The 27,610-nt window shown below is 33.3% G+C and overlaps 3 protein-coding genes and 1 non-coding gene across 9 annotated transcripts; 3 read left to right on the forward strand and 1 right to left on the reverse strand.

Moving 5' to 3' along the window:
* The first annotated feature begins 6,223 nt into the window (after window positions 1–6,223).
* Window positions 6,224–13,284, forward strand: LOC133669947 (protein STRUBBELIG-RECEPTOR FAMILY 3-like). Of its 4 annotated transcripts, XM_062090277.1 has the most exons (17): window positions 6,224–6,432; window positions 6,740–6,927; window positions 7,260–7,389; window positions 7,478–7,549; window positions 8,172–8,237; window positions 8,348–8,419; window positions 8,514–8,585; window positions 8,673–8,744; window positions 8,821–8,886; window positions 9,033–9,098; window positions 9,962–10,338; window positions 10,427–10,827; window positions 11,244–11,515; window positions 11,814–11,952; window positions 12,205–12,341; window positions 12,459–12,615; window positions 12,763–13,284. In XM_062090277.1, exons 2-17 carry the CDS (start codon window positions 6,804–6,806, stop codon window positions 12,859–12,861), a joined length of 2,322 nt encoding a protein of 773 aa, XP_061946261.1. In that variant the 5' UTR covers window positions 6,224–6,432; window positions 6,740–6,803; the 3' UTR covers window positions 12,862–13,284. The 4 variants fall into 4 exon arrangements, with proteins under 4 accessions (XP_061946261.1, XP_061946260.1, XP_061946262.1 ...); XM_062090276.1 differs by having other exon boundaries at window positions 6,224–6,927; XM_062090278.1 differs by lacking the exon at window positions 6,224–6,432 and having other exon boundaries at window positions 6,786–6,927; window positions 7,276–7,389.
* A 983-nt stretch (window positions 13,285–14,267) lies between these two features.
* TRNAS-AGA (transfer RNA serine (anticodon AGA)) lies at window positions 14,268–14,349 on the reverse strand. The gene has a single exon. It is a non-coding gene; the product is annotated as a tRNA-Ser (tRNA).
* A 2,618-nt stretch (window positions 14,350–16,967) lies between these two features.
* LOC133670193 (secretory carrier-associated membrane protein 1-like) lies at window positions 16,968–22,720 on the forward strand. Of its 3 annotated transcripts, XR_009834021.1 has the most exons (15): window positions 16,968–17,202; window positions 17,566–17,631; window positions 18,338–18,439; window positions 18,528–18,590; window positions 18,683–18,716; window positions 18,812–18,934; window positions 19,289–19,351; window positions 19,428–19,521; window positions 20,572–20,617; window positions 20,711–20,778; window positions 21,035–21,083; window positions 21,344–21,409; window positions 21,510–21,633; window positions 21,909–22,024; window positions 22,162–22,720. XR_009834021.1 is itself a non-coding variant. In XM_062090699.1 (14 exons), the coding sequence occupies exons 1-13, from the start codon at window positions 17,149–17,151 to the stop codon at window positions 21,594–21,596; spliced, it is 915 nt and encodes a 304-aa protein (XP_061946683.1). In that variant the 5' UTR covers window positions 16,968–17,148; the 3' UTR covers window positions 21,597–21,633; window positions 21,909–22,720. The 3 variants fall into 3 exon arrangements, 2 of the variants coding, with proteins under 2 accessions (XP_061946683.1, XP_061946682.1); XM_062090699.1 differs by having other exon boundaries at window positions 21,909–22,720; XM_062090698.1 differs by lacking the exons at window positions 21,909–22,024; window positions 22,162–22,720 and having other exon boundaries at window positions 16,969–17,202; window positions 21,510–21,901.
* Window positions 22,721–23,900: 1,180 nt separating this feature from the next.
* Window positions 23,901–27,397, forward strand: LOC133670204 (pentatricopeptide repeat-containing protein At1g73710). The gene has a single exon (XM_062090714.1). The coding sequence runs from the start codon at window positions 24,115–24,117 to the stop codon at window positions 27,172–27,174; it is 3,060 nt and encodes a 1,019-aa protein (XP_061946698.1). The 5' UTR covers window positions 23,901–24,114; the 3' UTR covers window positions 27,175–27,397.
* The last annotated feature ends 213 nt before the right edge of the window (window positions 27,398–27,610 follow it).

Consider the following 27,610-nt stretch of genomic DNA (forward strand, 5'->3'; position numbering starts at 1 on the left):
GAAAATGATTTCTCGGGAAAATAATGAAATACTTCTCGGTGCAATCCTTGATACTTTTGTCTAGACGTCAAGAAAATTGTTCCAATCCATGATATTCTGAGTTTCTTATAACGATTAAATACTATTTATCAATTTTTTAAAAGAAAAATATAATTTACACGATTTAAAAAAAATTGGCTCTCCTGTTTTTTTTCTTAAGATCAAGTTCTATTTACGAAATGGTTTCTTCTGCCGAGATTAAATTTGTTAATCATGTCAATTTTAAGAAATGTTAGTCTATGTATTTATATATAAAATGAATTATTCAGTATACCGAGAACTGTATTCCTTCCTCTCGCAGAAACATGGGATACATACGTTAATTATTTTTGTAATAATTCCTTTATTTTATGAAAGGATGGAATGATATAATTAATAATTCCATCATTTAATATTAAAAAAATTTAAAATAATTTTTATTTTTATTTATTTATTTATTTATGAAGTCATTTAGTTTTATAATCCGAACTATAAATTTGATGGGTTAACTCAATTAACTTAATTTTTTTTAATTAATATTTTTTAATTTTATCTTTTAACATTTGGTTGATTGAAAATTAGACATTGTTATTTTTTTATGAGATTATCTTTATTTTATGACTCTCGGTCACAGGTTAACTTGAGTTGTTTTTTATGTTATTTTTTTAAATAATTTTTTTTTCAATTTCACCCTCTAATCAAGGATAATATTTGTTTTGTATTTCAATTTTAATTCCTATTCTTTTAACTGCTATTTTTTTTTGTTTTGAATCTTTTTGTATAATTTTTTTTTCTGTTTTATCCATTAATATTTGATTAGTCAATAATTGATTTTTATGGTTTTTTTAAATATAACACTTTTAATTTAATGACCTAAGTTTTGGTTTTTCCATCCATCAACATAATTTTTAATCAAAAAATTATAAACACCCATTTTTAAAAAAAAAAACATAAAATTTAAATCTATATCTCATTGACTAAGAGGCTCTCTTAAATGAAACCAAAATTAATTGCTAAAAAATGACTAATCAACAACTAATCGATCCCATTTTCGTCCCATCCAGTAGCATCATGGATACATGTCAAGCACTCAAGGTCTCACCGAGTCATTATAAAGTACTAATTACAAGTAAAACGTGAAGCTAATTACTTTAATTAATTAATTAATCTGGTGGTGGCGGTGATAACGAAATATAACGAATAAGAAATTAAAGCCATCATCCTTAATAATAAGGTCGGTGACTATCAAATAGATTCTTGGTAGATGACACGTTTGGTAGGGCTCCAATTGGGATAAAAAAAGAGATAAGGACTGTTTGCCTCCTTTTATTATTAATATATATACACACCAATTTTTCTCAATACTTTCTTCCTTTTGGCCGTTGGAAGAGATAATAAAAAGAAAGAAAAAATGCTTTTCCAAAAGCAGCTTTTGCTGCCAGGAATTTTCTTATGTGACGACAAACGGTGCCGTAACGGTCCTTAACCAATAACCTCTGCTGGGATTTTTTTATTTGGGTATTATTTGACTATATTTTCTTATTATTTTTAATGGGTGTATAAGAAAAAAGAAAAAGAAATTGGTGGCTTGCAAGTTACTACGAGTAGTCACCCTCGACCCACTCGATCATCGTTGGACTTGGTCAAGGTGTATGAGCAAATAGAGGCTACTTTCATTATAAAAATACATAAAAATAAAATAAAAATAAAGGCCTCTTTCAGAAATGGAAAGTTGGAAACTATAGGACAACAACAAAGAAATTATAAATTGAAATGTTTTTTTTTCTTCTAATTGGGTTCCGTTGTCATAATGAGATATTTTCGGTTTAAAGATGAAAAGGTTGCATGTAAATACATTTTTTGAAGTATATTGTTTTATATAAAATTTATGAAGATAATTAAACCTTTACATATAAAAAATAATCCAAATATATTTAATATTAAAAATCTTTACCTTTCATTTTACCAAAAAAAAAATTCATTTTAGGCATTCACAAGATATAGTTTTTTAGATAAAAATAATAAAAATAAGTTAAAGAATTATATCAATTCTAAAACTTAAGTTATAAAATGAAGTTTTAAGATATAATTTATATTATTTTTTAAAATATTATTTCAAGTGAAAGTTTTCTGGGTTTGAAACTTGCATGTGCTCATATTATTTTATACTTGATTTTTATTAAATAAATAAAAATAATTACTTTGTTATTGTCTAAAAAAAGATAAAAAAATACACGAATAACAAGAATAAAAACATGTTTATAACTGAAAAATATAAAACTAAAAATTTTTTAAATAATAATTTTAAAATGAATTTGAATAGACAAAACAGAGGAGAGGAGGATGGGTACGATGTTGCCTTCATTTGACGGGCTAGTTGCAGATTGCAAATGGGAAGATTGAAAATTTTGTCATGCTCCTTTTCTTTTTCTCAAAAATTAAGAATTTTTCAATGACAATTACCCCACATCACTCTTCTTTATGTCCTTTGTCCAGGGATACCAAGGCAAAGAACAAAGCTAGGAGGGACCATTAGCTTCATGACATCGAGATGCTTCCTTGCATTATTTTTTTTGTCCGATTGCTATAATTTTCTACTATGTTATTAAACCTCACTCCAACCCGATGCATACTAATATAAGAAATGGTATAAATCTGTAATTTAGTTAATTGAGTGAGAGTTGAATTTAGCGTGTTTAAAAATGTACTTGTGATTGTTTTTTAAAGTATTTTTCACTTGAAAATATATTAAAATAATATTTTTTTTATTTTTTAAAAATTATTTTTAACATCAGTATATCAAAATATAAGCTTTCTTATAACAATAATACAATTAGTATGGTAATAATACAATTCCCCTGTGAATTATATCATATAGTCAAAAATCCTATTCTTACTAGTATGTGTTTGAAACGTTTTAATTAGGCAATTAGGCAGTCGATTGTTGTCAAAGGTGACTCCAGCTTGCTAGGAGCCTAGGATTAAGATACTTGGTATAGGAAATAAATGGTGTGGATGATTTATTCAATATCATAGAAGATCTGATTAATATCGAATAAAAAATTAATTTTAATATGTGGAAATTGAAAACTTGGTATGAGCACGTCCTTGACTACCTTGTAAGAAAATTGTAAGTACGACCTTGACTAGGAAACCAAAAAAGAATGAAGACCTTGACTATTTCTCTTAAAACCTGATAGTTTCGGCGCCTATTTAGGCACCGTTTGGGAACGCGGCTACGGCCGCGTTCCTAAAAAATTTGAATTTTTTTTTTTTTTTTGTTAAAATTTAATATGGTTTGTACGTTTTGAATCGTTTTGATGTGCTGATGTCAAAAATGATTTTTAAAAAATGAAAAAACATCATTGGCATGTATTTTAGCACAAAAAATTATTTGAAAAGCACCCGCAACCACACTGCCAAACACGCTCTTAATATTACGATAGTTTTTATAGTCGTTATAAAAAATTAGATTTTTTAAAATATTATTAATTGTAATTTTTAAAAATATAGATCTAAAAACTATTTGTTTGTATAAAATTATTGTGAGATTGATTTTTACATGTAAAATAAATAAATAAAACATATCACTCACTGTGAATTAAAAGCATGTCTTTTTCAATAAAAACATATTATTTTAGCTTTTATGTGTGTGTTTGATACCGTGGAGCAAAATAATTTTCACTTAAAAAGTATAAAATAAATAAATAAATAAATATATATATATATATATTAATACTGATACAGCATGTTAACATTATTAAAAAACACTAAAAAAAATATCAATTTAATATATTTTTCAAGTGAAACATGTTTTTAAATGAATTAAAAAACATAAGCTATCATACAAAACTAATGTTTAAAACGCAATTACGCATAAGGCTCAATAGAGAAAAATAAAATTATTTGAATAATCAAATAACATTTTTTTTCTATAGTTATAAAAAAACATAATTTACCATCTCATAAGAAAAAAACCAATTCCTACTCATGTTTTGGTAAGAATGGATATAATTGCTACGATTAAATATGGGGCTTAGTGCATAAAAACAAAAATAATTTGATTATTAAAATAATTTTGTTTATTATTGAATAAAAAAGTAAAATAATTATAATATCAAATAATATCCTAGTCTTGACAACAAGGAAAAATAAAATAAAATCATAGTCAAGTTTTGGCGAGAATGGATATAATAGCCACGTAAGACTAGTGTCCAAATCAAACGTAACATTCTTCGCCAGGATTGGCGAATGAAGAAATACGCATAGACAAAATAAATTAATAAAAAGAATATCAACTTGATGCATGTTGAATTAGCCGGATTCATGTAATAGTGTGGTGCCCGCAAACCATTTTCTTGTAGAACATGATTGGAGTTTTGGATTGAAACTTGAAAGGAGTGATGGCATGCATCATCGTAGATGATGGGTAACAAAATTTAATATCTAATTCCACAAATTTAATTATTTGAGATAAATAATTCTTGCTTGAGAACCAGTTCGGAAATACGGGTTTTTTAAAAAATTAACTTTTTTATTAAAAATTAATTTTTTATATATTTTATATATTAATCTAAAATATATCTTTTTAAAATATAAAAAATATTTTAAAAAATAATTATAATCACGTTCACAAATATAAATCATAAATATAAATCATGTATAAGAATTAGAATTCTAACAATTATAGAATAATTATTGATTAAAATTTAAGTATTGTTGGATTTAAAATATTTTATTTTTAATTTAATAATTAGTTTTTTTATATTTTAAAAGTATTTTTAAAATAAAAAATCTTTTAATATATATTTAAAATAAAAATATTTTAAAAACAACAAATAACACCCTCTAAAAACTATGTATTATCAAGCCTGCTAAAAATAGCCTGACCTGTACCTAATTTTTCACAATCATAAAGCCTATCCTTACTTCCAAGCTACACAGATTGAAACACTCATGCACGCGCAAGTAAAGCGCGTGAAACAATATTAATGATGCCTTGTCAGCAGTTCTAGTCGCCACGCAAGACATGGTTGATGGTGCATTTGGGTTCTTCTACTCTCAATTTTAACCTATTTGGTATCTCTACTATTCTTTGTTTCAATATCACCCCTATTTTATTTATTTATGCAATTATTTGAACCTTTTGTTATTTATGACAAGAAATTGCATTAAATCCACAAACTCTAGTTGGTGCCATGTAGAATCAATGTCACAGGACTACATTTAACAAGGTATTTAAGATCATTCTTTTAAGGGTAATTAATGAAAAGATCAAATGATTACTAAAATTATACTTTTTTCTTTCGCATTAAAAAAATTGATATGATCAGTTATTAACCTCACCAATGAAATCCATAAAAAATTTTAAAAATATACATACTTCAGTTCTTATCATTTCTAAAATTAAGTTTTCTTATGTATATTTGAATAGGGTTTTCTAAGTTCGTTAAAATGTATATTTTTAGATTATTTTGATAGTTATTTTATACCAAATCCTCTTTTAAATGATTTTATAATACATCATCGCATCATCCATGCAAAAGGATAAGTTTCTTTGGATTCTAACCTTAAGGTTGGAACTTGTAAGTTAAGTGTGTTTGGTACTATTGTGCAAAGTGTTTTATAAAAATATTTTTCGCTTTAAAATATATTAAAATAATTTTTTTTGATTTTTTATATTAATATATTATAATCATTAAAAAAAATATTAGTTTGATATTTTTTCAAGTCAAATACATTTTCAAAACGTATCCAAATACATTTTCAAACACAAAATCAAATGGTGTCAAAGGGACAAACCCTTTTAATCCAATCCCTTGCACTTAGGATTTGATGGAAGAATTGGGCTAAACTAATGGCCACTTGAGCAATGATCCAAGACCCCAATTTAACAAAAGATTTAAAAAATAAATAAAGTATATTTTTTAATTATATTTCATGAAATGAAAATTACCCCGCTTAACAAAAAGCTCAAAGTACGAAATGAAAATTACCTAAAAACTTTATTTATAGTTTTGTCTGAGGCTCCCATTCACCTTAAGCCGGCTATCATTGAATATGAAAGGATCTGAATCATAAAAATCGGAAATATAGGGATAATATTAGAGCACAAAAAAGGTAGGTAAACTAAACTAAGTAAAAGTCCAGGAAGTTCCATATTACACTCTCTCACACGCACAAAGACTGTTCAACTTCAACTTATGCACAGTACTCCTCTTCTAGCTGCCTAGTTTGTATTTTTACAGAAAGAAAAACAAGAAAAGAGCCTCCCTCTCTGTCTCTCCCTCTCTCTCTATATATTATTTTTTTCTCTCCGCGTTTCGTGGTTAAAACTCTCTTTCTGCAACTTTCTCAACTGTTCTTTACAGGAGTCAGTTCCTTTTCTCCTCTCGGTTCCGTAAAAATTGTGATGTAATATCTGCTTACGTCCATTTCTGGCTCTCTATCTCCTAATTCATTGATTCTTAGCACTTAAGTTTCTTTGCGTTACTTTTAGAAAGAGCTACAAAAAAGTAAAACAGAAACTTTCTTTCGTTTGTTGGTGTCAGCAATTTGCTTCATTTAAGCTTGACATTTGTCAAGATTGTGTTTTTTGGTGCTCATTACTTGTTTTTTTGTTGTTGGGTTTTTATGCTGTCGAGTTCTCGAGCTTTGATAAGATCACTAACTGTGTGTTTCCGTGGGTATTCTTTTGAGGGGTCTGGTTGGTTTTTTTCAGATTGGAAGTGGGTTTATGGTTGGTGGTGTATAGAAAGAAGAGATAATCGAGTTCGAGAGGTTCAATGGGAGTCAAGAGATCTGGTAAAAGAGTGTGCTTGAATTTGGAGATCTATGGAAAGTTCGTTATTGGGTTTGTTTTGATTTGCACAGCAAGAATTTCTGTTGGTGTTACTAATCCAAGTGATGGTAATTAAGCTTGAACTTTTTTTTTCTTTTGCTCTTTCTTGTTTTGGGTTTCTCTCTGCTGTTTGGTTTGTGAGAAAATGTGGGATATAAAAGTAAAGTTATTAGTTAAAATTAAAATGATATAAGCTATCAAACCTAGATGGAAGAAATGCTTGGTTGGGTTTGTAAATTTCCTTTCTTGTTTAAACTTTTCTTTTTCAGCAACCAAATTCGGATTTTTACTAGTTGTTATTGTATAATTTTAAGCTGGAATAGTAGTGTTGCTTATTAATTTTGTTTTATAGTACATGGAATTTTGAATCTTATCACCTGCATTGTTTTGATTGACTTAGTTACTGCAATTAATAGCTTATACATTTCACTGGGCTCTCCTGTACTGCCCGGGTGGGTCGGCACCGGGGGAGATCCATGCGGCGAAGGGTGGCAAGGCATTGTATGTAATGTTTCAGAAATTCAATCCATGTATGGAGCTCTGCTGTGGTCTCATCATATTTATTGCCATTTGTCGGCATTGATAATGTAAAGCCTTTTAAAATGTGCTGTTTTGCAGAGTTCTTAATGGTGCGAATTTGGGAGGAGAACTTGGTGATAATCTGGGAATGTTTGCTTCTATCATATCGATGTAAGTGGCAGTCTCTCAATCTTTCCCTCTCTCCCCTCCCTGTCTCTATACGTGCATATGCCCATGGGGGTGAGCATGTGAATGATGTTTACACGTTGACTAATGGAAACATCTTTCCTTCCATCCTAAAGAGCTTTTTCACCTATTCCTTTGCTGCCATTAGAAACGCTGTTTTGGTTTTCATTTCATGTGAGAGGAACAGAACGGGCATTCTATGTGTGCCTTTTGACAGTTATTGACTACAAGAGGCATTGAAAAAATTACATGGGATTGTTTTATATTTACAGGGGCTCTTAGAAAGTGAGACGGGGTTGCTCCAGCCAACTTGGAAGACATTGCATTGTTTGAGTAAAATGCCAATGATGTGTTGCATTGTTCCGGGACATGATTTTGAAAATTTCATTTATCTACCCTACCCTTAAATGAATGGTCCAAACTTCCTGATACCCCAAGTTTCGATTTCTAGTTGTGTGCTTCACACATTAGATGAAATAGGAGGAAGTATAACCAAAGTACATAAATTGCATTTGTTTGGATTCCAGGCAATAATCTTTCTTGTGATTTTTGTGGATTCTGACATTAATCTTTGTGCACTTATTCTTCTCTTCTTCCTGTTTTTTAGAGATCTGAGCAACAACCACATAGGGGGGAGTATTCCATCGAATCTGCCTGTTACTATGCAAAACCTGTACGCATCCTGTTACATGAGATAATCTACGGGTTTTATTTTTCCCTCCATGTATTCTATTCCTGATAACTTTTTATGCAACAGCTTATGATAGTCTTTACCTTTGACAGTTTCCTTGCAGACAATAACTTCACTGGAAGCATCCCTGATTCCCTGTCCACTTTAACCTTACTGAAAGCCATGTAAGTTTTGTCTCCTCTTTTGCCGATGTTGATGCCTGCTTAGTCTCATTTTTATAATTTTTATGCTTGTATCTTAACTTTGTATGCCTTGTAGGTCTCTTAACGATAATTTTTTAAGTGGAGAGATACCGGATGCCTTTCAAGCTCTTCCTGGGTTGATCAACTTGTAGGTTATTTTTTCAAAAGCTGGCATACTTTTCCAGTTTCATTAATGTTGCATTATGGTTAGTGTAACAACTTATGCTTTTTGCAGAGACTTGTCCAATAACAATTTGAGTGGGCAGTTGCCTTCTTCTTTCATAGATTTGGCTAGTCTTACAACCCTGTAAGTTGTCACAGCAAGTCCATTTATATTGCATTCACTTCATCTCCTCAAATAATACTAACCACTTAGTTGGCAGACGTTTGCAGGACAATCAGCTATCTGGGACCCTTGATGTTCTACAAGATCTTCCCCTGAGAGATTTGTACTATTCCCAACCATGTCTCTTTCAATTTTAAATGACAGTACCTTTTTACCTCTTTCAGGAATTTCTATCTAGTTTTGTGTCCTGAAGTTTGTTGAATGATTCTTTCCCTTGTTTTGTTGTCCTTTTTGCTCCTCATAAAACAGGAATGTAGAGAATAACCTGTTCTCAGGACCCATACCTGACAAGCTGCTGGCTATCCCAAATTTCAGGTAGGAATGAAAATGTCTTTCATTTGAAATAGAACTTGATGTTTTTTCAAAAGCATTCATTTATCTCTATGAATTATGCTGTCATGATGACTTAAATTGATGAATATTATGTCAATTATACGTCATGTTCACTCAATTTAGGAATTTCTGGTATTTAATACTTATTGACAGTTGTATGAAAACTCCATTAAGCTTAAATCTTTGAGTAGACTAGTTAAGGATGATGATAATTATTATGCATTTCCATTGTGTTATTCTGACCAGAGCATGAGCAACCATTTGCAGTGTCCTTGAAAACAAGCAGGTCTTGGAAATCATACCATATTGATGTGACCAAACGATTCAGACCAATCATGTTCTTGAAGGGTTCTATTAAGAATGCATGGTTTTTTTTAAGCAGGGATTTTTTCTGGATATAATATACATGTGAAGAAACCTCTAATCCTCTGTTGGAACTTATGGGGAAGAATACATCCAATTCGTGTTAAATGTGGTGAAACACATAATTATTAGACATATTTATACCTTACAGAAATCGGAGCTGAATAATTTCTTGAATGCAAGCTAGGAATTTGCTCAATAGTATGGAAATCATTCCATGGGGACTTTCTGGTCTCCACATTCTGATGCACCAAGTTAACAACACCATGTGCTTACTATGGCTCCTACCAGAAAAAAAAATCAAATATTCTTAAATAGGATGGAGGCATTTCCTTTTACTTGCATCTGCTCTGTTTGGCATCTAAGTCCATAAACCTTTGCAATATGCTGTTTGAAATGAATAGGAAGCACTGTTCTTTGCAGTTTGGAAGATTTAGTTATCTCTACGCTCATTTGTTTGCTAATATTGATACTTGTTGCAGAAATGATGGCAATCCGTTCAATACTTCCTCTGCTCCATTACCTGCACCCACATCCCAATCCCCATCCCCACCAACACCTACACCACCACTTTCTGGGTCTCCACCATCACCGTCTTCTCGGAGAACACCCGGGAAGCAGGCTGATGGGCCGTCTTCATCAGAGAAATCGAGTTCTGGAGGAAGAAAAAAGAGAGTAGTTTGGATATCCATTGCAGGTGTATTGTTGTTTGTAATACTGGCATTAGCACTCGTGCTTTTGATTCCAAGATGTAGCAGAAGAAGGTGGGAGGATAGCAGAATTTTCAAGCGGCATCAAGTTGGAGAGAACCCAAGGGACAATGGATCCTTGGTCCAACCAACTAATCAAAATGAAAAAGGCAAGCAACTATTTAACTTGAATCATCTGCTTCCATGCAAGATTTCAATTCTTTTGATCGCTGACATGCTCTAAAATTTTTCAAACAGTTCCAAAGGAGACCACACAGAAGCCCAAAGAGGACCATCCAAAGCCACAAAATATGCATATGAGAAATGAACCCAAAATGAACCCAGCACCAAATAGGGACAATCACTTGATGGGCATTGGCAGAGCAGATCTAGATTTCATGGCTCCTCCCCCACCCCCACCCCCACCACCTCCTCCTCCTCCACCACCACCCCCTGTTGAGAATGTCATTGTTAAGCCAATTGTGCCTGTTGAAGTAAGCTCAGGGAAGCCTTCTCGTAAATCTCAGATCCCTCTCACTTCTGCTAGGTCCTTCAATATTGCATCACTTCAGCAATACACAAGCAGCTTTTCTCAAGAAAATCTTATAGGAGGAGGCATGCTGGGAAGTGTTTATAGGGCACAGCTTCCTAATGGAAAGGTGCGGTCTTTTACCATGATTGGTGTTAGTTTTGGCAATTTATTTATGGTGATTGACGACGAGCCACAATATTCTATCTGGAGATTTGCTGTATTATTATATTAATTTTGTTAGTTTTATAGCTTTGTTTCTTCTCTCTCAAGTACTTTTTTAACCAGTTTCCTTTCCTTGTGTGCTCCTTTCCACAATTGTCCAAAACTCTGGTTTTTAACTGTTGACCATTACTGCAAATCCTTAAACAGAACATATCAATGAGCTTTGAAAGGTGAAAACTTATGGTGGTTCAGTGCATTTATCTCAAACTTCTCTATTATATGGTGCCATCTATCTGATCAAGCAAGTCAATTTTGTTGTAAGAAAATTATATAGCAGAATGTCTGGCTTCTGATATTTGATGTAATTGGTTGCTTTTTTAGCTTCTTGCTGTCAAGAAACTCGATAAGAGGACTGCAGAGCAGCAGAAGGACGTGGAGTTTATTGAATTGGTTAACAATATTGATCGGATCCGACATGCTAATGTTGTTGAGCTCATGGGATACTGTGCAGAGCATGGTCAGAGGCTTCTGATCTATGAGTATTGCAGTAATGGCTCTTTGCAAGATGCACTACACTCAGACGATGAATTTAAAAAGAAACTTTCCTGGAATGCCCGCATTAAGATGGCACTTGGAGCTGCTAGAGCCTTAGAGTAAGTGAACTAGCCACTGAGATGAAACCACTTTTCCAACTTGAAAAAAAATCTTAACTAGTAAGCAACACGAATACAAAGAGTTTGCGTGCATGTATGGAGAGAGATTTGAATAGCCGACAAATACAAGCTGTCCGAAGGTATATGGGTTAAAAAGATATAACTAGGTGTCCAATATGCTAGAAATGGTTTGTAGATTCAGGTCTATAAAATGGTCAATCATTCACCAACATATTTCAATGGGGTGAAGGTGGGAGGCACGCTTCTGCACACTGATTTTGTTGTTCTATGTGTGAAGGTATTTGCACGAGGTCTGTCAGCCACCTGTTATACACAGAAATTTTAAGTCTGCCAATGTTCTTCTTGATGATGATCTTGATGTTCGTGTCTCGGATTGTGGTTTGGCTTCATTAATATCATCAGGGTCTGTAAGTCAGGTAAGTAATGATCATACAATCAGGCAGTGATCCAGGTTGAAATGTGAACCATCTTGGGAGTTGACTTTCAGATGTGTTAGATTGAGTTACTTGACTGCAATTTATTTATTCTTAAAGAAGGGAATTTTGTTGAGCTAGTTGACTGATTTGTTAAACTTCTTTCAGTATTAGGAAAAAGTACTTCAGTTGGTGTAGGGATCTTCTTGTTTCCATGTCTGCTTCCTTCTCTAAAATTATTCCCCTCATTTTCAGTTGTCAGGCCAGCTGCTAACAGCTTATGGTTATGGGGCTCCAGAATTTGAATCAGGTATCTATACCATCCAGAGTGATGTTTACAGCTTTGGTGTGGTCATGCTGGAACTCTTAACTGGCCGGAAGTCTCATGACAGGTAAAATTGTAATGCATGCTGTGTTTGTTTTCCCAAGTGCAAAAGCATATGGTGCTTGTTATCCTCAGGCAAATTTTTTACTTGTTTAATGATGTCTTCTTTTCAAATTTTGCCCAGGACACGGACTCGGGGGGAGCATTTTCTAGTGAGATGGGCAATCCCCCAGCTTCATGACATTGACACATTGTCAAAGATGGTTGATCCCGCCCTTAATGGAGAATACTCTGCTAAATCTTTATCAAACTTCGCCGATATCATTTCTCGATGTGTTCAGGTGAGAATTATATTGCTGGTTTCTTTATGATTTCCTCAGACTTGGTACATTATTAACATGTGAATGCCACCTAGTTGCAGTCCAAGATTTTGTTTTCTGCCAAATATAGGATGATTACCTTTGCCTAACCTCAAGGTTACCATGCAGTCTGAACCAGAATTCAGGCCACAAATGTCTGAGGTTGTCCAGGATCTAACAGACATGATAAGGAGAGACCGCCCCAGCAATGAATCAATTGGGGACTGAATGAAAATCGGTACATAGAACTTATGATTCCACTTTGGAATGTGAAGCTGCAAAGTTGTAATCTCCCAGAATGTCAACACTAGAAGATGCATCATCAACTGTAAACAAATGCTGCAAGCTAACACAATGACTGTTCACATCCCAGGTCCATACATTTGAGAAGTCTTCAAGCTACCTCTGGAAAGAATGTGAACAATTCATTTTTCTTCTGGTCAACAATTTGTGATTCCGTTGTTCATTAAATTATGCAAAACAAAGTCTATTACTGCTGGAAGCCTGGAATTTGCTAACCAATTGTTTTATATTATTATTCGTTTGTAATTCTTGACAGTGAAATTTTGTGGTAATGTTTCTGTACCCTGAGTGAAACTTACATTTAGCTTCAGCCAAATCTATATGATTCTACCTTTCAAATACTCTTAATTTTACCTTGTATGCATCGTTGTGGTAGCTCAAGATAATGCAGCAATCGATTCTATACGTGCTACTTGCCTAATTTTATTGACATAGGGGCGTGACAAGTAGAACTACGGTCTGCAAGGCTATCTATGAGTATTGCACAGCTCTTCCTGTCTGTAGTCATCGAGATTTTATTGCATTAAAACGCTTTCTAATTCACCGAATCTCTGGCCGAATACCTTTTCTTGCAAGGAAGAACGTTGTATGCGCAACCAAGCAAACTGGTGAAAGATGCATGCATGCATTATAAGCCAGTGAAGCTTCAGTTTCATGTTTTCGATGCATGGCCCAAAATACAAGATAGAGTTGCAAAAACGTTATATAGCCTTCTGTGCATGTAGGCTATAGCCCATAGGCACAGGTAATTGACTCAACAGACACACAGCTACTGCCATTGTGCCCATGAGTTTGGTCTTAAGTTATTTAAACTGTTGAAAATAATGATGCCCCTTCACATCTTTCCCAGCTCCTTAAATTATTTTGTTTTATGAAAAGAAAATTATAAATGACATGTTAGAACTCATCTTATAAAATCTTATATTATATTTTTTTCCCCTTCCAAATGCTTAGAAGCTCTATAGCCTCGCTGGTAAGCTCAATTTGAGTCGCTCATGAACCTAACCAAGCTTTAGCGCTCGAATTAGCTTAGCCACCCTTGAAAGAGTGTATAATAATTCCGAAGATGAACACGACTGAGTGATCTGTCAAAGCTACAAAATGTAAAAAATGCTTTGGTAGGGGAGCGTTCTGCTCAGAGGGAAACACCGGCACTAGCAAAGATTGATGATAAAGTGAAAGTGAGAATGTGGGCTTGAATAACACAAAATTGGTGAGAATCCAATGCACTCACCCTGGCCTGTCATCAACTTTAACATCGACAGGAAGTTAACATCTCATTATGCTAAGTGATCAGGAAAAAAAAAAAGAAAAAAAAATAAGAGGAAAAGCGTGAACAGCAGGATTCGAACCTGCGCGGGCAAAGCCCACATGATTTCTAGTCATGCCCGATAACCACTCCGGCATGTCCACCTTGTTGCAGGCGTTCGGATTTATATAAAATTTAGTTTCAAAACCAAAGGCACGACCTTTTCTTAAGAATGAAGCAGACGTACAAGAGCCCAGAAAACATGCACCTAGAGTGTATATGTGAAAAAGGGTGAAGTAGAAAACCAGCAATGTCTTAGAATTTATAATCTCCCATCCAATTGGTGTGGCAAGAAGATAAGAACAGTTTGGCAAAACAAGATCTAAGTAGAGAGATTTTTTTAATCAACTATATATACATAAACACCATGTCATGGTGATGACAGGAATCAATTGAATCAAAGTTAGAAGACTTTGATTATAATTATAATTTTGATCCTTCTTCGTGGTCCAATTGAAGATAGGTATATGTTTTCATGGTTAGATGGCATGCTCTATGGGACTTGATTTTGATATTTGATTATTATAATTTTGAGGTGTTGGCTAAAATGGTTGTTGATGTAATTTGATTATTTCACGTGTATTTATTTTTTATTAATATACATGCAAAAAAATTTGTCTACTATTAGAAACGACTCTACAACTATCTTATTCAAGCAAAAAGACAAATTTTAAAAAGTATAAAAACCACCAAGTAAAAGGTGGATAATTTCTTTATTATTAAAATATACATATAACACCATTTTCTCTCGCAGAATATTTATTACATACCTAAAAAAATAGTTTTATTCTTGAGATTTAATGCTCTTTTATATATTTATTATACTCTCTCACCGTAAATATATTAACTTAAGCATTGAAGAATATTTAAATCCATCAAAATGTATTGTTTTGCTGGCACTAAGCTTCCTAGTTATATTAACAATAATTTTATTCCTAAATATCTTAGAGTTTCAAAACATTTTTGTGTATTTATTGCTAACGCGTGCCTGGAGAACACCTTAACAAAAGGGTGTGAGTGTGACAAGAAGAATTACTGTCTGCAAGACCTTTATGATGCTGATAAATAAAATTAAATTAAAAAAATCACTGCTGATTCAGACATTTATACACCAGAGAACCAAGGAAAAGTTGTAGTGTTAGAATAATGGTCTGGAAAATTAAAAAAAATAATCAACCTTGTGATTTTCTACTAATTACACCTTCCCCTGCAATGAACGCCAGCATTTGAATTAAAAAGGAAGAAGAGGGTAACCTCACCTCTCTCTAAAGGGGTGTTTATGAAAACGAATCCTTTGACGACCATTGGGACATAGAGATTGTTACATACAGTGTGATAATTTATTTTTTTAAAAAATATATATTAAAATAATTTTTTTTAATATTAATACATCAAAAAATTTTAAAAATACTTAAAAATATATAATTTAAAGCATTTTTTTTTCCAAAACTTGATGAAAAATTGATTCCACCACAGTTTCAAACGAGACCATAATATTAAATTATGAGGTTAATCTTTGATTAACCACAATGTTTTTTTTTTACTGGTCTTGACCTGACTATATTTAGACCATGGGAATCATATCTTTTAAGAAGTGTTGGATTAATATTTTATTTAATTTAATTAAAAATTTAATTTTGATTAGGTTTTTAATTCTAACTTTTTTGGATTAATCAAGATAATAAATCCAGGTTAGCTTAGAATGAGTTACTTCCACACATTTTTATTCATGGGAACTTCTATTTTTGCTAATATAACGTAGGAAAAAACTGAAGAAACTATAGGGTGACCCGCATGGCTCATTGTTTATTAAATAAGCTTGAACTGACTGCAAAACTAAATTGATTGTGACATTTTGATGCAGATCATGCATGCCTTTCAATTTTTTTTTATTTAAAAAATTCCTTTCAAGGGCCGTTTTCTCAGGGAAGAAGACTCCTTTCCTGTATTTGTCTACAAGTCACACTGAGAAGGTTTTGGTTGATAATAAATAATTATAATAATAAGGTGAAATAATCTCTTATTAATTAAGACTTGAGAATCCATAACAGGAAGAGAAAGGTCAGGTTTTCCTAATTAATTAGGGAAATTGATACGTATCATTCAAACAAGAAGGTTCAAATTATCCTCTCATGGATATTGTTTACCTGGAAGCGAAAAATATTTGTGTCAAAGAAATGTTTTTCGAGGAAAAACAAATTATTATAATTAAAACTTCATTTTCACTGATGTATTAACTCATATGTGATGAAATATATATGTCTTGTATATTATATATGAATATTGATATTTCATGAAAAAACCCTTCAATTATTAAAGATTTTTTTCAATTAAGAAATCTGTGTAATTTATTGGAAAAGACTATGTCGCAGGTCAGATTATTATTTTTTAATGTAATAAAAATATTTAAGTTGTTAAAAATTATTTGTTATTGTTATTAAACACATGTTAATAAGTTTATCTTGAAATTTTTTAACCAAACTTTTTATTTAATCTGACTTTAAATTAAAATACATAAGAATTGCTTCAATATGACCAATCAATTTGTCCATATAATTTTTTAAAAATTTATCTAAATATTTGTTCAAAATTTGACTAATACCTGTCCTCATGGCTAGCAATTCGAAAATAATAATAAAAATTGAAGGAAAAAAAAAACCAAATCCAGAGTCAAACCGAGTTGACACCGAGTCAAGCACGCATATATAAGCCTCAGCACCCTCTCCCTCGCTCTCTCTCTCTTCGTTAATATCCATTTTTTTGTCTCATTTTCACCGCTTTAAAACTCTTAATTCCTCCGTTTCTCTCCATAAAATCCAATCCCTATTCAATTAATCCTCCTGCATTTCTCTCATTTTTCTGGATCTAGATTTTGTTAAGATCTGGTGATTTTTCACTATAAAATGAGTCGGTACGATTCGAATCCTTTCGATGAAGAAGAGGTCAATCCTTTCGCGGTATGTGGAAGTTATACGTTTCGTATTTATTAGATCTGTGTATGATTTGCGTATGTACATTGTTCGCGTATTTCGTTTCTGATTTTTAGATTCTTTTGTGATGTTGGTTGTGTTGTTTGGTTGCTGAGAAAACGCGGAGGATTTTTTAGAGAGAAATTTTACATGTTTGGATCTTATTTAGACTAGAAAGTTTTTGTTTATGGTTCTTTTTTCTTAATAATTTTTTGCTTAATCAAGTAGAGTTTGATTATTAGCACTTAGTATAGCAATATTAATTATATAGATTACTATTAATTTTGAGTTTAGATGAAGAAATGAAGCTTATATTTTCTCTTTGTTTGTTTATTTGTTTGGTGATGGAAGGATCAAGGAGGAAAGGGGAAAGGATCAGGGCAATCAAATTATGGCGGAGGCGCGTTTTATATGCCTGTAAGTTTTTGTTTTCTCCTAATTTTTCAGCTTTACAGAATGTAGTGTTTGTTTTGTGAAAGAAGAAGAAACTTATTTCTTTTGATTTAGGAGTTTGTAATTGGTTCACATAAACCTTGTCCTTTATATGAGTTTGGTGCTACCTTGAAGGTTTGATAGCGAAGTCAAGTCCAATGTAGGTGTAATTTGACCGTAGATTATAATTTTCAGTTGGTCAAAGGATGGTTTCTAGCGTTGTTGAAGTAAAAAAGTTTCCCTTTTTTGAAATTTGTGATTTTTTTTGAGTATTTTGTTTGTAAATTGGATTTGATTTTAAGTTCATTATTGCACCTCAAACATGAATCTAAGTTAGGGACCTGGAATTTAATCACAATGATTTGCTCAATAGGAATGGAATCCGAGAGTGAAGTTAAAACCTATAAGTGACATACAAGCACAAGGTGAACAGGATCACAAGCTAATGTGCTTAATGTTTCTCTTAAAGCAATTTTTGTTTGCCAATTTCTTGTGTAGCCACTGTGCTTTATGGATCTTCTACTTATTGCTGAGTGCCAGTCCCATGGTTGGTTTTAGTTGTTCTTGCATATATATGGATTTCATGAGCTGGTGGTACGATTCTGTTTTGGTGTCAATTTTTCTGTATTGGTGCTGTTGCTAACTTATTCTCTTGTGTTTTTCTTTTGTTGTATTCTTGTGAAATTTATAGAATCCTGGAAGTGTCCCCCCTGCAACTTCAAGGCTTTCACCCCTTCCTCATGAACCCTATGATCGTGGTGCAACCATAGATATTCCTCTTGATTCTGGAAAAGTACTATAATGATTCAAGATTTTGGTCGCACAGTTACATTATTTGAATGTTGCTTTCATATTTTTCGTTTTCGTTCTTCTGTCTCTAGGATATAAAAGCCAAGGAGAAGGAACTCCAAGCTAAAGAGGCTGAATTGAAGAGGAGGGAACAGGTGAGTGTTCTGATATAGTAGCTTATGCTCATATATTTATGTGTGTGTGTTTATAAAAGTAATTTGAAATCCACTTTCCTTTTGTTTTCCAGGAACTAAAACGGAAGGAAGATGCGATAGCACGGGGTATGTTATCATATTGATTTTCTTTTTTTGTAGTCAACGAGGCTGTGCATGGTTATATTTAATAGAAGATAATATTCTCTGTTTTGTTTTGACAGCTGGAATTGTAATAGAGGATAAGAACTGGCCACCATTTTTTCCGATTATCCATCATGACATTGGAAATGAAATACCAATCCACCTGCAGAAGATGCAGTATGTTGCATTTACAACATTGTTGGGTATGTTTTGTATTCTACTTCTTGGAAATTCTTTTCGATGGCCACTGATCATTTCCAATTGTTTGGTTCCCATTGTCCCATTGTCCATTATAGTCAATTTTGCTAGGCTGGTCCTCAAGGTTCAGTCCTGTCAGCAAGGAGAATCTGGAGACAAGATTGTCAAACTGGACAATGTATCTTAAACTGTCAGCATATCATTTTTTAATGGATTTAGGTCATTCCTGTGATCGATCATGTAGCTTGAATGGTCATAAAATAGTTTTATTTAGTTGGGTAAATGGTGGACCAGTTTGAGAAATGTTTCCAGACAAACATTTAACAGCTGTAGAGTAACCTGATGTTATGAAATTGCAGGTTTATTTGTCTGTCTTTCTTGGAATATTATAGCTGTTACCACAGCCTGGATCAAAGGAGAAGGTTGGTGCAAATCCACTGAACATATTTGATTATATGGCTATCTCACCAGTTTGTCTAAAATCGTTTTCTTTTCTAGGTCCAACGATATGGTTTCTAGCCATCATCTACTTCATAGCAGGGGTCCCTGGAGGCTATGTTATGTGGTATCGCCCCCTTTATCGTGCAATGAGGTATTATTCTGTCATTCATGGCTGAATCTCATTTTGTTTTTCATGACATGAAAGGTGGGGCCTGTGAAATTTCTCCTTTGACTATTCCGTGCTAGCATAGCAGTGCTTCCTATTCACGCCCTTTGTTTCTAAAGCTTTTCAGGATCCCATAAATATCTAAATATGATTATATAAGCTTGATTCATCTGTTTGCATCATTCACAGATGACCTTATGGATGGTGTGAAGACTTGATTTTTCATATTTAATAATAATGTGGTCAATCTAGACATGGTTGGTGAATTTTTATATGCCAATGTGTGATTTGAATTGGATATTTGTTGATCTGAAGTATCATCTTATAAAAGAATATATACTTCCTGCAATTGTGGAAAGAATCTGACGTACTCTGGTGAGGACCTGAACATGCAAGGAGGTCCAAACAAAAAGAGGGTGGGAGGGAGGTGGATGGAGCTGAAAATGCAGTAACAATAATAATAATTTGTTTTTGCAATGCTCTGCATTGGAGAGGTCATGTTTAGTTATTTTTTATTAGTTTGCCTGCTAGCATTGGAGAGAATTATCCTTAATATTCTTGAAAGCTTAATGAATTCACTAAAGAAACTGTAACTCAGAAAATTCATTAGAGAAATGAGATCAATTAGTGTTTGCATAAAAACTCAGATATTTTCCTATCCTTGGCTTTTTTGAGTCTTTGCTTTCATGCTGTATATCATTTGATTAGCATAAATAGTTCTGCTAACTGATAAAAAAGATTGCTATATGTTTTGAACTTTGCCCATGGTATGTGATTGATGAATGGGTTCAGAATAGATAGATCCTTTTTTCTGGATTATGTTCCATTAAAATACTGGTAATTCTTGAGCATTATAACTTAGCAATAATAGCCTAATGAAAAATATGGGGATGGGTTTTGAAGTACTTAAATTATGCTTTCAAGTAATAAGAAGAATGTAATGGTTTAGTTATACTCTCTCCTTGTTCATTTTTTCCATTACGTGCATTATGCTATCATAACTTTTATTCAACTCTGTGCCAACTCCTATTGCAGGACAGATAGTGCTCTGAAGTTTGGATGGTTTTTCTTTGCTTACCTGGTAATCTCATTTATGTATTCCTTCCGTATTCCTTTCCTTCTTGAAGATCCTCTAGAAAATCCCTTATTTGTTGTTCTTGTGTTTTCCATGCAGTTTCACATTGGCTTTTGCATCTTTGCTGCTGTTGCTCCCCCAATTGTTTTCAAGGGGAAATCACTTGCGTAAGTTTTTCTTTTAGATGTTGCATTGAAGATAGTTATTTTGCTAGAAAATTAAATATGACGTGGCTTTGTTTGGAAAGTGAAACAGCTATTCTGGGAAAACGAGGATTGTCCCACTCATCTGAAATTCATATTATTATGTTTTGTTGGAGTCTTTTTCTAAAATGTTTGAGATTGATAGGGTTGAAAATATATTGATTGTATTTACCTTTAATTTCTCTACTCTGCTAATGTTTGTGTGATCTTTTGTGGACAGAGGTATTTTGCCTGCTATTGATCTTATGGGCAACCACGCTTTAGTTGGGGTAAGCTTTCTACTTTTTAGTTAACAGTTTGATCCTTGATAATATTAGTGGACCTCCACTGCTATTATGGAAGTACTTTCATGCTGCATATGATATGTTACAGTTCATTTTTAGAGTGAGAATTTTGATGAAGTATGGCTTTGTAAAATTATCCGGGTTGACTTGAGAATAATGGGAGAAATGCATCTGTATATTTGATTGTGTACAGTTTTGATGCAGATGTCCAAGCAAGTCTGACTCTAGTACAATTTTGTTTGCAGATATTCTACTTCATTGGATTTGGATTCTTCTGCGTTGAATCCCTCCTCAGTATCTGGGTCATTCAGGTTGAATAAATCCTTGGACAACTTGTGCACACATCCCTGCTTACTGTTTCATTATGGTTTTGCTAAAGGTTCTTTGTTTGTTTGTTGTCCTGAATTGCAGCAAGTCTACATGTATTTCCGAGGCAGTGGGAAAGCAGCAGAGATGAAGCGGGAGGCGGCAACAAGGACCATGATGGCTGCCCTATGACATTGCTCCCACTGGACAAAGATGCTCTTCTTGGATGGTACCGAAAGACCTACTTCCTTACTAAACGCGTCTTGCTTCATTGTTAACCTTGTCGATGTGTTCATCTTTATACACAATTCTCAAACCAAAGAACTTGTCAGATTAGAAAAATTGAATAGGATTCATTTTTAGAGCTTTGTGTTCAGCTGAGGCATCAGCTTCATGAGACTGAGATTGATACTATGTTTCTCACCTTGTGATACTTTGTTTCTCACTTTGTATTTCTATAGAATGATTGTGTCATTGTATGTTAATTCATTTTTACACTTCTAGTGCTTAAAGAGAGGCGGTTGCCGAGACTACAGCAGATGGCTTCAGGCTTGAATGGTTCCCTCAAACAAGAAGTGCTTGATCCATGAGATGATGATATGTGTTATCGCACTGGTCTGGTAAACCTCAGCTAGTTGATTCATGTTAATTTTGGCCTGTTTTTTTCTTGACCTGCCATGGACATAACGTTGTGGCTCGCAAGGAGTCAAGTCTTACAATTTGCTGGTGTTGATGGAGCTTCTGATAATTTTCGCAGCTCCACAATGTTCCATCTTCCATCTGATGACTTCAGTCGTTCCATCACTAGCAAATGGGACGGCATGGACTATGCAGAAAAAAGAAAACCCATCTTCAAGTTGCGGTCAAATAAAAATGTGGTTGCAGAATGGCATTAATCCAAACATGATAATGTTTTAATAATATATTAGTCTCTGATTCTAGGGTTTCCTGGAAGTTAAAACCCCCCCAAAAGTTCTCACTTCAAAACCTTTTCCTATTTTTTTCCCCTCTTGATTCTTACAACCAGTCAAAAAAAAAAAAAAAACCATTCAAAAGAATTTTACCTGTTGGAAGGAGAAAGAAGCCAAACTCGGCCCTTATTAACATTTACACCATAAACTAAAAAATTTAGCTGATTGTAAACTCTTCAGTACACTGTTCATAGCAATATTTTCCTTTCATTGTCCCTGAGATTTTTACTTTTTATTTTATAGATTAGTCATTGAACTTAATTTCTTTTTAATTTTATTCTTCTGTATTATATTTCCATGATCTATTGTGTTAATATCCTTTTCTATTTATATTATTCTTTCGCATGCCTGGTTTGCTATAGAGTATTTTAACATTAAACTAAAGATTTTTTTCACAAAATACACTTCAAACTTATTATATAAAAAAATAAAAAAATAAGGATCAAAATTAACATGGATAAAAAATAGGTATTTTTTTCAAAACACATGAAAAAATTAAATTTCATTCCTAAAGTTTTGAATTATACATGTTTGGTCCTTTCTATTTTTTATTTTTATATTTCAATTCAAAACTTTATTTTTATCGTATTTCATTCCTTGAATGTAAAGAAAGGAGGGAGAGAGATGTTGAAAAATGATAAGGGGAGAGAGAGTGATTAGTTGACCATAAAAATAATCAAAATTTATGTTAATAAGTTTGTCTTGAATAAAAGAATTCAATGAAGGTGATTTTGCTTTTAAACATACTAAAAATATAGATTAGGCATGTTAATTTGTTTTCAATTTGATTTGATTTTGAGGTTTGATAATATAAAGTTGAGGCTTCAAAATGTGTATTGAGGTTTTTATGATGATTTAAATAAAAATAAATTGAAAAATAAATTTTAAAGGTTTCAATATTTAAATTATGATTTTCTGATTACTTTCAAAAACATAAATGAATAATAAGTTATTTATAATCTTTAAAAAGATAAAAAAAACTAGTGGAGTAAGCTCCTTCCCAAGACCAACAACTCTTGATCTTATTTTTTTAACAATGTTTTTTAATTAATACCTTTTATTTTAAAAAAAAGTTGTCTTGTTTAATTATATTTTTTAAATATTATTAATCTTTTGGATTTTTTTTAATTTCACAATACTTTAAATAAGTTATTTTAATTTATCTTTAAACTTTTTTTTATCTTAAATTTTAGACAAGTAAGTTATATTTGCATGATTTATTTATAAGAATAAAAATCATATGTATGTAGATTTGACCTTAAAGAAAAATAAAAGAAATGTATAAAATAAAAATAAAAATAAAAATAAAATATTTATAAGGGCATCTATTTTTTTTAATAAAAAAAATCAACTTCCCACTTATATCTTTACCGGTCTTAACAATTTTTATTTGATTTATTATTTTTTATATTATTCAATCTATTTTATTAAATAAAAAAATTATTTTTAACTAAAAAAATTATAATATCAAAAAATATATTTATAATATTGTCAATTTTTTATATATAAAAATTAACTTGAAATAGTGGTTCGGTAACACCAATTGAAAATACTGACTAACGTTCTCACTATTTTACCCTTCAGATTCATTCTATTCCCCTCCTGTCGTTTGCTTCCAGCCTGAGCCCACTTTCTACGGCCAAATATCAAGCAACTTGCAAGAACACTGTACAGTGTACACCCATTTCATTTCCTAACCAAATTTCTTGAACCCCAAAAACCCTAACTCAAGAAAAAAAATGCTTCACAGTGGCAGTTTCAGTTACAGTCAGAGTCACAATCAAACTTCAAGAGAATTAGGGCATCAAAATCTCCTCCAACTGAACATTTACTCTCCAAGTAAGCTCCTTTCTCTTCATTCTCCTAGGGTTTTTATAGGGTTTAATAACAACCATCTTAAAAATCATAACTTTTCAAGAAGAAAGCACTGCCCTTTACCCAACAATGCTTTACTTGGTGATAAAAGAGTTTTATATTCACAAACCCAGAAACAAAGTAGTAAAGAAAGTAAGGGTTTTTTAGGGTTTAAGCTTCAGTGTCACTCGAAGACTCTAACTTTACCGACTAAGGGTTTTTCAGTAAATGGTAAAAAGAAGAAGTATGGTGGTGTTTTGCCATCAATTTTAAGGTCTTTAGAGTCTAATACTGATGTTGAGAAAACCCTTTATTCCTTTTGTGAGAATTTGAGTCCTAAAGAACAGACTGTGGTTCTTAAAGAACAGAGGAATTGGGAGAGAGTTGTTAGGGTTTTCGAGTTTTTTAAGTCGCAGAAGGATTATGTTCCGAATGTGATTCATTATAATATTGTGCTTCGAGTGTTGGGTAGAGCTAAGAGATGGGATGAATTGCGGCTTTGTTGGATGGATATGGCGAAAAATGGGGTTTTGCCGACGAATAATACTTATGGAATGCTTGTTGATGTGTATGCCAAAGCGGGTCTTGTTGAAGCTCTTTTGTGGATTAAACATATGAGACTTAGAGGGTTATTTCCAGATGAGGTTACAATGAATACTGTTGTCAAGGTTTTGAAGGATGTGGGGGAGTTTGACAAGGCAGAGAGGTTCTATAAGGATTGGTGTGCTGGAAGGGTTGAGTTGGATGGTCTTGAATTGGATTCTATGCTTGATTCTGAAAATGGGTCTCGATCTGAACCAGTTAGTTTTAAGCATTTTTTGTTGACTGAGCTTTTCAAAACAGGAGGGAGAGTAAAGATTGGGGGTTCATCAGATGAAGAAACACTGGTTAGGAAGCCATGTCTAACATCCACATATAATACATTGATTGATTTGTATGGGAAGGCAGGACGTCTCAAGGATGCAGCTGAAGTCTTTTCAGAAATGTTGAAATCTGGGGTGGCAATGGATACTATCACTTTCAATACCATGATCTTTACTTGTGGAAGTCATGGACTTTTGTCAGAAGCAGAGTCTTTGCTTGATAAGATGGAAGAAAGACGGATATCTCCTGATACGAGAACTTATAATATATTTTTATCTCTATATGCTGATGCAGGAAATATTAATGCAGCCCTTGAGTGTTATTGGAAGATTAGAAATGTGGGTCTTGTTCCTGATATTGTATCTCATCGAACTATACTTCATATATTATGTGGAAGGAATATGGTAAGAGAAGTGGAGGCTGTTATTGAAGAAATGAAGAAGTCTTCTCAGAAAATTGATGTGCATTCTGTGCCTGGTATCATTAAAATGTATATTAATGAAGGTTTGCATGATAGAGCAAATAACCTTTTAGACAAGTGCCAGTTTGATGTTGGATTCTCATCAAAGGTTCGTGCAGCAATTATCGATGCTTATGCTGAAAGGGGGCTTTGGGCTGAAGCAGAGGCTGTCTTTTATGGAAAAAGGGATTTGTTGGGACCGGAGAAGGGTGTTTTGGAATATAATGTCATGGTCAAAGCTTATGGTAAGGCAAAGCTTTATGATAAAGCCTTTTCTCTCTTTAAGGGCATGAGAAATCATGGGACTTGGCCTGATGAGGTCACATATAATTCTCTTATCCAAATGTTCTCTGGTGGTGATTTAATGGATCAAGCTAGGGACCTCTTAGATGAAATGCAAGAAGCAGGGTTTAAACCGCAATGTCTAACCTTCTCTGCTGTCATGGCATGCTATGCCCGTCTGGGCCAGCTTTCTGATGCAGTCGATGTTTACCAAGAAATGGTAAAGGCAGGAGTAAAACCTAATGAAGTTGTTTATGGGTCTTTAATCAATGGATTTGCGGAAGTTGGAAATGTTGAAGAAGCTCTGAAATATTTTCGCATGATGGAAGAAAGCGGGATTCCTGCAAATCAGATAGTGCTGACTTCCCTGATCAAGGTTTATAGTAAGCTGGGATGCTTTGACGGAGCAAAACATTTGTATAAGAAGATGAAGGATTTGGAGGGTGGTCCTGATACTATTGCATCAAATAGTATGATCAGTCTTTATGCAGACCTTGGAATGGTATCTGAAGCTGAATTGGTTTTCAAAAATTTGAGAGAAAATGGTCAGGCTGATGGGGTTTCCTTTGCGACCATGATGTATCTGTATAAGAGCATGGGCATGCTTGACGAAGCCATTGATATTGCAGAGGAGATGAAGCAGTCAGGTTTACTGAGGGACTGTGTGTCATATAATAAGGTAATGGCATGCTATGCCACCAATGGTCAGCTACGTGAGTGTGCTGAATTGTTGCATGAGATGATTGGCCAGAAACTGTTGCCTGATGGTGGAACCTTTAAAATTTTATTCACTGTTTTGAAGAAAGGGGGCTTTCCATCTGAAGGCATAGCACAGCTAGAATCAGCTTATCTGGAAGGAAAACCTTATGCTAGACAAGCAGTCATCACCTCCATTTTCTCTGTAGTGGGTCTGCATGCTTTAGCGCTCGAGTCGTGTGAGTCTTTCACAAAAGCAGAAGTAGCTCTCGATTCCTTTGCCTACAATGTTGCAATATATGCTTATGGGTCATCAGGGGAGATTGATAAAGCTTTGAAAACATTCATGAAAATGCAGGATGAAGGCCTTGAACCAGACCTTGTTACTTCTATTAATCTGGTTCATTGTTATGGGAAAGCTGGTATGGTTGAAGGTGTGAAGAGGATTTATAGCCAATTAAAGTATGGAGAGATCAAGCCCAATGATTCTCTAGTCAAGGCTGTCGTGGATGCTTATAAAAATGCCAACAGGCATGATCTTGCCGAATTGGTTAACCAAGACATAAGATTTGGTTTTGATTCTCAACAATATTCTGATTCTGAAATTGAAGCCGGGTCTGATGAAAGTTCTCTGGGCTTTTAGAATCCAGTAATTTTGTATTTTTACCAATGATGCACACTGTACAGAGGCAAAGTTCATTTGAGCATCGAAGAATTGTATGTATGGATAGTAAAATAGTCAAAGGATAGTCCTGTCTTGATGTAGAGTCTGGTTTTGCTGTAAGATTATTTTGACTGTAAACCAGTGCTGCTCCCTTCTTAATATTTGATGTCAATACCAAATTTTGCCTGTTCTCTTCTTTTTACACAGTTGCGGTCTTTCATACACATTGATTCCTCAGAGTTGATACATCGTATTGCATTTGTAGCTGACTAGCTGTATGACATGTTATAACTTTCTGAACCTGAAATGGTTATTTTCATTGATAAACAGAAATGATGTCCTTCATTTGCCCAGGCTCTTTGTGGTGTTTCTTGTTACTTTGATCCTGTAAACCAGTGCATTTCTTACAGTTAAT

This window comes from Populus nigra, chromosome 12, assembly GCF_951802175.1.
Source record: "Populus nigra chromosome 12, ddPopNigr1.1, whole genome shotgun sequence".
Lineage (NCBI taxonomy): Eukaryota > Viridiplantae > Streptophyta > Magnoliopsida > Malpighiales > Salicaceae > Populus > Populus nigra.

What these genes read in the sequence shown, in the direction of transcription:
- LOC133670193 (XM_062090699.1), top strand. Translation starts at nt 17,149, where the DNA reads ATGAGTCGGTACGATTCGAATCCTTTCGATGAAGAAGAGGTCAATCCT. An exon ending in AATTGAAGAGGAGGGAACAG is followed by an intron (nt 18,591 to 18,682) that starts GTGAGTGTTCTG and finishes TTTGTTTTCCAG; the next exon opens with GAACTAAAACGGAAGGAAGA. An exon ending in GCAACCACGCTTTAGTTGGG is followed by an intron (nt 21,084 to 21,343) that starts GTAAGCTTTCTA and finishes TTTTGTTTGCAG; the next exon opens with ATATTCTACTTCATTGGATT.
- LOC133670204 (XM_062090714.1), top strand. Translation starts at nt 24,115, where the DNA reads ATGCTTCACAGTGGCAGTTTCAGTTACAGTCAGAGTCACAATCAAACT.
- LOC133669947 (XM_062090276.1), top strand. Translation starts at nt 6,804, where the DNA reads ATGGGAGTCAAGAGATCTGGTAAAAGAGTGTGCTTGAATTTGGAGATC. An exon ending in GGAGCTGCTAGAGCCTTAGA is followed by an intron (nt 11,516 to 11,813) that starts GTAAGTGAACTA and finishes CTATGTGTGAAG; the next exon opens with GTATTTGCACGAGGTCTGTC. An exon ending in TCATTTCTCGATGTGTTCAG is followed by an intron (nt 12,616 to 12,762) that starts GTGAGAATTATA and finishes GTTACCATGCAG; the next exon opens with TCTGAACCAGAATTCAGGCC.